Source organism: Cyprinodon variegatus, unplaced genomic scaffold (genome assembly GCF_000732505.1).
Source record: "Cyprinodon variegatus isolate N-32 unplaced genomic scaffold, C_variegatus-1.0 Scaffold150, whole genome shotgun sequence".
Lineage (NCBI taxonomy): Eukaryota > Metazoa > Chordata > Actinopteri > Cyprinodontiformes > Cyprinodontidae > Cyprinodon > Cyprinodon variegatus.
The window spans coordinates 410,136-419,558 of record NW_015150603.1 but is presented as its reverse complement, the minus strand read 5'-3'; the positions used below and the strand labels follow the sequence as shown (position 1 = coordinate 419,558).

Below are 9,423 nucleotides of genomic sequence, written 5' to 3'. Positions count from 1 at the left end.
GTGAGGAAATATTGATTTTGATGATCTAATCCCAAAATCCTGATTTTTGCATCTCTAATTTAAAAAAACCTCATCATTACCTGACAAAAAAAGGTGATGTGGACATTGCAGAAGGCATTTGGTACCATGACAGCCTCCGTATTTTTGAAGGGGAAGAAGCAGTTGGGCAAGCAATTCATGTCTGCAGTCTGTCCACTATTTAATTCTTCAAGTTGTACTAGTATTAAATGCATATAACTTGTTCCCAGCAGATTGTGTTTAAAACAAAACAAGTAATTTATTTCTCTGCACTTAATCCTTGCAGGAAATCAAACCATTAAATTGGAGAACCTGGCATGCCTTTCTTTTTGTTCCTTTGATCCCCAATCCTGGGTTTCTGCTGTTGGGACTGAAGTTTGTGAGCTAAAACAAAATCTTGGTCAAAAATGTTACTTCTTCCATTGGTTCGGAGCCAGACAACACATTAGAAGTCCACAAGCTGCCATTCTGAGCTATACCACAAGCAGATTAACCTAACTAAACCTTTACTAGAGGAATGAATAGGAAATTATGAGATATTAAAATGATGCTGTGTTAAAAAGTTAATGTTACTTAGTTGCATCATTGTTGATTTATTGTTTAAATAACGTTTCAAAAACTGCAACACAGTGAAAAAAAACCCAGAAGAACCCTAAATAAACAGACTTAGTACTTATAAAGTGATGAGGGTTTCTCTTCAGGCCTAACAGTTGAGTTAATAAACACTAAATAAATAATAAAGTAATAAATACTCAAAGTGGTAAGCTGCCCTGACAACTGGCAGATGCAACACAGCTATACCGTCGGAACAGACCACCGTACCAGTGAGCGTGATGTTAAGGTTTGAAGCAGGTCAGATACTGCAGACAGGAACTTAGAGGTAGTTTTAAGAATTTATTAAGGTCAAAACTTACAACAAAAAGCTCACATAGACAAAAACATTAAATTTAAAATAAACTGAAGAATAATAAAAAAATCAACAGAGCTGTTTTCTGGATAGGACCATGGACAGAAGAAGCCAGATATCGTTATCAAACACCTTCAATTTTAAGTTTTACGCCAATATTTTACAAGCACGATATATTCTGACTGCTGTATTCTATTAATATGATTTTCATATCCCAGCCACATCTACCCCTTCTCTACTGCCCCCATGATTACCATTTCAGTCAGTATGCATAAAAAGGATATTACAGTTAGCACAGCATGCCACTTGACTGGCTTGCACTATTTTCAGTTGTTTAAACATAAAGATCAAGTAGGAGTCTAAACTTTTCAAGTTATGAATTTTTTTCCACCATAATGTTTACAACTACCAGGTGACCAGCTCAGTTTCTTGTCTCCTGTGACGTTATAAACACCAATTTACAAGGTAAGTGCACTATTAAAAACCCTGCAATGGAAACTCTTACAACATTACTAGACTATACTTTACTGTTGCTATACATTTTAGGTAAAACAAAGTTTTGAAACATCAGTAAATAGGTCTGGTTGAAAAGGGCTGCTGTGGTCTAAATATAAAACAGGTGATACTATTCTTTTTTTTTTTTTTACAGGCATTGTGCATGTTTTCATTTCTCCGTATTCCATATTACAGAAGAGGATTAGGGCCACTGAAAAAAATAAAAAAAGTTAACTGATTTTTAAATATTTCAGTCTTATATGGGAAAAAAGTCTCAGAATTCCGACTTTTTTCTCAAAATTCTGACTTTAATCTCACAATTCTGAATTTTTTTCTCACCATTCTGATATTTTTCCTCACAATTCTGACTTTAATCTCAGAATTCTGACTTTAATCTTAGAATTTTGGATCTTCTATGTAGATGGGCACCATGAAGGAAGAGATGTGGGAGCACTCAGCTTCACTGACAGAGATGTAAGTTGTTTGGGAGAGCCAGTAACACTTTGGTGGAAAATGAAGGAATTCTGCAACGTTTTACATGCCAGTGGGGTCCCTGGTGATGCTATTTCATTAATAGAAGAGCTGAAGGTGATTAAAACAAGAGAGCTTGTTTAGTCTCTAAAACAGACATGGCTACGGCTTGATCTAACATGTCTGTTAGCTGTCAGAATTCAGTCAGAAATCTGAAATTAAAGTCAGGATTCTGAGAAAAAAAGGCAGAATTCTGAAAAAAGGCAGAATTCTGAAATTAAAGTCAGAATTCTGAGAGAAAAAAATCTGAATTCTGAGAATAAAGTCAGAGTTCTGAGATTAAAATCAGAATTCTGACTTTTTTCTCATATAATACTGAAATAAAATTTAAAAATCAGTTACATTTTTTTTTTTTCAGTGGCCCTAATCATCTTCCGTACCTTCTTATAACAAGCTATCTTCATTTAAGACAGACAGACAGACAGACAGACAGACAGACAGAATTTATTCCGGACAAATGGTCCAATAAATACATACATAAAAATTTAAAAAGCAAAGGGAAATACCCTGTCTCGGATTTATCCCATTCCCATTTGGTTCCTTGAAGGCATCATTACAGCAGACTGAGGAAGCAGCTCCTTGCTGCGGTCGTTCTGCGCAGAAACCCCGTAGTGCCGCCCAGAAACAGCAGCGCCATTCGGTAACTGCACCAGTATCCAAAATGGCAGGAGCTGATGGAGACGACTCTCTTTACCCTATCGCTGTCCTCATTGACGAGCTGCGAAATGAAGACGTCCAGGTTGTATTAACATTAACTAAATACAACAGCTTTGTATCGTGGAAAACATGATTACGCATCCTGTATGCAGGCCCCAGATTCCTTCGCTAGCATGTTAGCAAATATGCTAGCTAGCTAGCGAACGTCCCAGTTGAGGCCTGTCGGGAATTTTCTGCCGGGCGTACCCTACCTATACTTGTTTTTGTTGGAAGTTGAGACTACTGCTGTTCGTCTAAAACCGCTATTAATGTCTTCCCCAAGCAATGGGTATCAGACATTTTAAATATTGACATTTCTATGTTCAAATTGTTTATACAACCTTCTCGGTTAATTGAATCCGCTAGCATTATTGCATCGTTAGCTTTGTGGACCAAAATGACTGCGACTACTGGGAGTGTTCCCGGTGAAACAAGCTAGAACACTACAGGCTGTCAAGATTATAAGTAAAAGCCCCTTTGGTCACAACAAAATTAATCAAAAGCTAGCTTTTATCGGGCTACTTTGATTTTAGAGTAATATGGACGCTAGTTAGCATTAGCTAACTAGATTCAATCATAAAGAGCGTCGTGTAAACATAAACAGTAACATGCCTCTATTTATTTCATTACTTTATTCATTAGTGAGTTTAATGATAGGGTATTCATGCCTCTATAATTGTGAACGCATTCTAATCTATGTACCAATTATTTATTGATTTTATAGTTACGACTGAACAGCATCAAGAAGCTGTCTACTATTGCTCTGGCTCTTGGCGTAGAGAGGACTCGCACTGAACTGCTTCCTTTCCTTACAGGTAAGCTCATCTTTGAAGTGTTTTTGATAAATGTTTTATCATGTGAATAATTCATCTCACTTGTTATTTTGCTTATTTTTAGACACCATCTATGATGAAGATGAAGTACTTTTGGCATTGGCAGAACAGCTTGGCAATTTCACTATGTTGGTGGGAGGGCCGGAGTATGTCCACTGTCTTCTGGTAAGTTTGGATCTGCTTAGATGATTTGAAATATTTGTTTAAATTAAGGATTTTCTCTCTCTTTTTTTTTATTTTTATAAATGGACCAAAACAAGTGCCCCTAACCATGTGCAAGATTTATATTGAACATTGAAAAAATGTATTAGCATTGTTATTCTTTGTATTTATTGTCTGGCAGTCAAAGTAGTTATTAATTTTGGCGCCTATAATTGAGTTTTTAAGGGTTTTGGTCAGTTTCTAAAGAAAAGATGTCTGGTTCTGATCATCAGTGGATTGTTTTAATCTCTGTAAAAGTAGGTCATTGACACATCGGACACTCAGAGCTTTGTAAACAAAAAATAGTTCAATATATGACAGCGGTCCACTGCAGCTTAATTAATGTTTACCAAGGATTAGAGATTTGCCCTTCTGTGCGTTTGTTTATGTGAAAAAGAAACTTAAGAAATGGTCATCAGGTGTTTACAATATTAGGATATGTGTCTTCCAAATGTCTGAATGCACTTCTTTCTTTTTTGACGCACAGCCTCCTTTGGAAAGCCTTGCTACAGTTGAAGAGACAGTAGTCCGAGACAAAGCTGTAGAATCCCTGCGTAAGATCTCACAGGAGCACTCTCCAGTTGACCTGGAAGTTCATTTTGAGCCTCTGGTGAAACGGCTGGCCAGTGGTGACTGGTTCACCTCTCGCACATCAGCTTGCGGCCTGTTTAGTGTGTGTTATCCACGTGTCTCCAGCACGGTCAAGGCTGAAATCCGGCAGTAAGTCACCTCTTAAAGAAAAAAACAATTGTCCTGTTTCTTTCTTCTTTATGTCTGTGTGTGCCTTAAATATTTTCTCTGACTCTATTTCTGTTACGTTTAGGCATTTTCGCACCTTGTGTTCTGATGACACTCCCATGGTGCGTCGTGCTGCTGCATCTAAACTGGGGGAATTTGCAAAAGTTCTGGAGTTGGAATATGTAAAAACTGACATTATTCCTCTTTTCACTGCTCTGGCATCAGATGAGCAGGTATAAGCTTGGTTACCTTATTAGCTTTGTAAGCAACATGCATTTTATAATTCTGTGTTTTACCAACTGTCCAATCTGATCCTGTTTTGTCTCCTTTAGGACTCTGTTCGGCTGCTTGCAGTGGAGGCGTGTGTCAGTATTGCAACTCTCCTGCCTCAGGAGGACCTAGAGACATTGGTGATGCCAACCCTGCGTCAAGCTGCTGAAGATAAGTCCTGGAGGGTTCGTTACATGGTGGCGGACAAGTTCTCAGAGGTAAATCAAAGATGAATACTTTTTTCACTCTAATGCTGGCTTTAATTTGTCATTGGTGTTCCAATCATATAGTAACAAATTCTCCCCCTGCTGTTTTCTGACACCAGTTTTAGAAACAGACTTATAACATACTCAACTGTTCATACTTTAAACTGTCAAGATGATGAATTTTTAGTGCTGCTCTATCATAATAGTTGTCATTTTCTGTTTTTATGCTTTTGCAATTACAAGTTAAATGTGATTCTGGTGGGTTCTGAGCCCCTTTGCTTGGGGCGGTTGCTGGCTACAGGTTAAGAAGCAGCCTGCAGCAAAAAAAAAATATTATAATGCTGTTTTTTAATGGTTCCTACACATAACTCCTTCCAGCTGCAGCCCCAAATGATTAATCCACTTAAACCTGAGACAAAAAGAACTGAAGTATGTTATATGTTCAGAAAAAAACTCAGTTTTATTTATAGGCAAACAATTATGATCCAAACCAGAGACTTCTTTTTAACTGCATACAGGCAACTCAATCTGTCATGGATTGGATTTGGTTTTAAAATAAATACAAAATTAAAGAAAAAGTCCTCCAGTGAACCTGTACACTTCTCAAAAGAAATAAAAATGAAATAAATATCAGCCTCAAAGATTCTGAGCATAAATAAATGAATAAGCATAAATAAAAAATAATTTCTCATAATATAGTCAGAATGACTCTAAAAAAAGAACTATTCCCATTGGATGAAACTTACATTTGACAAGACTTGTTTTGACATCAAAACAAACATCTTTACCTTATCTGGTTTTAGCAGTGTGAATAGCTGCTTAATACAACTAGCGATGCAGAAGACGCACTGTGAAGGTGTGCTTGTCTTAGCCCACAACGTCTCCTGCACGAATCTAACATGCATCGCCATTTGTTGGATGGACAAATATCTGTTGGGAAAATGTTCGATATCGCCCACCCTAAAATAGACCCAGACAAAACAGCACATAGACCTTTGACTGGTTCTTTCTCATCGTTCCTCTATTTAATCTTTTTTTTTTATTTTTTATGGAAAAAAAAATCCATATCCCTTTACATTTCTACTTCAGTTTTTTTTTTTTTTTTTTTTTTTTTTTTTTTTTTTTTTATGGAAAACAAACAAAAGTTTTTTGGTGTGGGCAGTCTTAGTGAGTATTTTCTTTATTGGGTTACATGAGGTGATTCCAGTCTTCCAGAAGTTTCACAAAAGCAAACCTGGTATAACCATAAAAGTTTCGGGTTTTTTTTGTTTGTTTTTTTTTTATCTGGAGGTAAAATAACTGATGCAGCAAGAGTTTTATTTTAACCAAAAAAATATTATGAGGTCTCTGATCATAAGGCCAATACATTTCCATCTACTACTGTAAAGGCTGTGTTGCATTTTTATTGTTAAATATAAAAAAAATAAATTGAATGAAAAAGGGGAAATGCTGGAATTATGAGGAAAAAGTCTTAAGATAAAGAATGTCTGTTTTTGAAAGGAATGAAAACTAAAACGTTTTTGGGTTTTTTTTTTCTCACAGTACTGGCAAGAATTTAAACTACTTTCATCCCTAAATATTTATTATTCCCTGACTATAGATTCATACTGTTGTGTAGATTGGCACTTTTTAAATAAATGGTCATTTGTTTAGGGGTAAAGTAACTTGTGATCATTTTTAAATGGTCTGAGCTTTTTTTTCTTTTTACACCAAGAGGCTAGGGAAATGTTTCTAAAAACAATAATAATAATACAGTGTGAGAAAGAAATATGGGAACTCCAACCTTGTGCCAATGGCTCCTTGCGTAGTGCTTTTCTGGGAGTCACTGTTTTTGTACCAGTTCAGTACTTTGCCAAAACATTTTGTGTTTTTCTTGGTCTCTAGCTGCAAAAGGCTGTTGGTCCAGAGATCACAAAGAATGACCTGGTTCCAGCTTTCCAAAATCTGCTCAAGGATTGTGAGGCTGAGGTCCGCGCTGCTGCTGCCAACAAAGTCAAAGGTAAGACTTGCTTGAAAGAGGTGTTAAATGGATCTGTGCTAGTTTAGCGACCTGCCTCATATTTGTTTAATGTTTTGTATTCCCAGAGTTTTGTGAGAATCTTCCAGAGGATAATCGTGAGCAGATCATAATGAGTCACATCCTGCCCTGCGTAAAGGTAAAGACATAACTCTTTTTAAAGTTGTTCCATTTTTGTCGAATCAACTCCCACCCTCACTTTGAGTCACTAAGTGCTGATGCTGCTGATGAGCTTTATCTCTTCAAAGGTCTTCTCTGGGGATCTATAGGGTATTCTGAAGACTATTAAATAGAACAACACTAACTTGATGAGCCCATGATAAAGGTTGGCTTTAAAATTAAGTTGTGCAGATATTACATGTGGATTATCAAGCAGTTTTTATTTAGACATTTCAATATGAAGATCCTTCAACTGGCAGTTTAAACTTTTATGCTTTTACTTCATACATGTTTGCGCTCTTAAACTACATTGTAGATGAGCACTGTCTGTGGGGTTGTGGTTTATGTAAAATATTATGGAGGTAATGATTAACATAGGAGGGCTGAACAAGCCAAGTGCAGAGGAGAGGATGTTGACTTTTCTGTTTTTATCTTTTTAAAGTCGGAGGGAAATCATTCTGGCTTAAACATGTGTATAAATGTACTCTTATCAGACAATATTGTCCCAAAATTTAGAGAATTTCTATTTGGAAAAAAAAATCCTGTCCTAAAATCTGTGGGGGTTTTTTTTTTCGTTTTTTTTTCTCCGTTATATTATGCAAACAAGTTGAATAGACGTCAGCCTGTACACATAAATTCGACTAATCATATATCAACAGTCATCTGTCAATCTAATTGTTTTGGTCATAGCATCTTGATTCATATGTCGCAGCTAATATACGCAACGGTTGAAATAAGAATCTTCGCAGAGTAGTGGTGACCGTTACAAGTGTATAGTTGGAGAGCGAATTGTTGGCTGTTTCTTGATTCACTAGAACGCGAGTACGGACTCATGTCCTCGCCAAGTATGTTCTTGAGAAGAACACAGAAAAGTGTGGACTTGGTGAGAACGGGAGCACACAGAATAAATCTGGGTCATTTTGAACAGAAGTGTACTTGTGATTTCACCACACGCTTCTTTTGGAGCTGCCTTTCACTTCCTGTTATTAATAGTCTGTTGATGATAATAAATTCTGACATTTTTCATTTGGGTGGGGGAATAATGATTAACACAGTCAGATAAACACAAATAGAATGAACATTTTGCCAAATAAAAAAAAATATCGCCATCATAGCCAGCCACATGGCTATGCTGAGAGAGGGCCGCTGCAGACTGGTTGAAATTAGGTTGCCGCAGTCAACTTCGGAACACTTTTTCTAAAATTACACATTAAATCGATAAAGAGGCCATATAGTGACACTTAAAAGTTTAGTGTTCTCGCCTCCAATTATCTTAGAGTGTACTTTTATTGAATAACAGCAACAGAAAAGAGAACTTTTAACTTAATACTCTTAATTGAAAGGAGAGTAAGGAGACTCATCCACAAATTCCGTCACAAAACTCTCGTCCTCTTGCATGTTACCGCTGTCCATAGCGTTCCTTGACACTGTCGTTTCTAAGTCACCAATTTAGTGCTACTTGGTCCCAATGTAATTTCCCATTAGGAAACTACTAGCACTAAGTTGCTAACTGGTTAGCAAAATGCTTCCAAGTAATCCAGCCACAATCAAGCTTGCTTGTGAACCTTCCGCCACAAGAATCCCGCCCTCTTGATAAACAACCTATCACATTCACTTTATTAACTTGTGTAAAGTCATGCACCACTCAGCAGAATTTGGAACTGCAACGTTTGCAACAGCCGCTTTCCTACGACTTTAATAATGCTACACTCAGATTTTTATACTGAAACTAATTACTCGTTTCTTATTTATTTCTTCATGTTTCATGAAAACAAATTTCAAATGAAGGAAATTACTTTTGGAAACTTTATTAGTTGTGGTACTAGATAAAATGTTTTAATCTAGTTTGTAATTAGGTTGTTCCAATTAATCCTGTTTTAACCGTAAGACGTATATCAACAAAAATAAACATAAAAAGCAATTAAAAATGAATATAAAGAGGTTTATTGAATGGAAAGGGCATTCTTTTCTCTTTTTTTTTTTACCTAAAAAAATAAGAATAGGAGCAGAGAAACACTAATTTTGTTTTTAGTACATTATTTAGGTTATTTGATCATCAGATTGGTTGAATTATCACGTAGCTTTAAAAACCCCAGATATTTTATTCTGCTTATTTTTAAAGTCTGAATAGTACATGAACATTAAGTATAGTCTAAATACTTCCATTTAATTTGGTAAAAAATATATTTAGCATCAAGGCATTAAATATTGCCTCTTCTAGTGGAACAACACCTGTTATGCTGCTTCTATAAGCTTTGGCAAATACAAAGATTCCTGTTTGTATTCATTTCAATTGAAATATTTAACATGTTTTTGTTTTTACATGTTGACATTTGAATATTTAATTGAAAT

General features: G+C 36.1%; 1 protein-coding gene across 1 annotated transcript in view; it reads left to right on the top strand.

Moving 5' to 3' along the window:
• Nucleotides 1-2,524: 2,524 nt before the first annotated feature.
• ppp2r1b (protein phosphatase 2 regulatory subunit A, beta) overlaps nt 2,525-9,423 on the top strand; it is a 15,002-nt gene continuing 8,103 nt past the window's right edge. The window contains exons 1-8 of the mRNA XM_015377271.1: nt 2,525-2,690; nt 3,372-3,462; nt 3,545-3,645; nt 4,169-4,401; nt 4,505-4,652; nt 4,752-4,907; nt 6,780-6,894; nt 6,981-7,051. Coding sequence (XP_015232757.1) covers nt 2,613-2,690; nt 3,372-3,462; nt 3,545-3,645; nt 4,169-4,401; nt 4,505-4,652; nt 4,752-4,907; nt 6,780-6,894; nt 6,981-7,051 — 993 coding nt within the window. The 5' untranslated portion in view covers nt 2,525-2,612. The remainder of the gene's footprint in view (nt 2,691-3,371; nt 3,463-3,544; nt 3,646-4,168; nt 4,402-4,504; nt 4,653-4,751; nt 4,908-6,779; nt 6,895-6,980; nt 7,052-9,423) is intronic.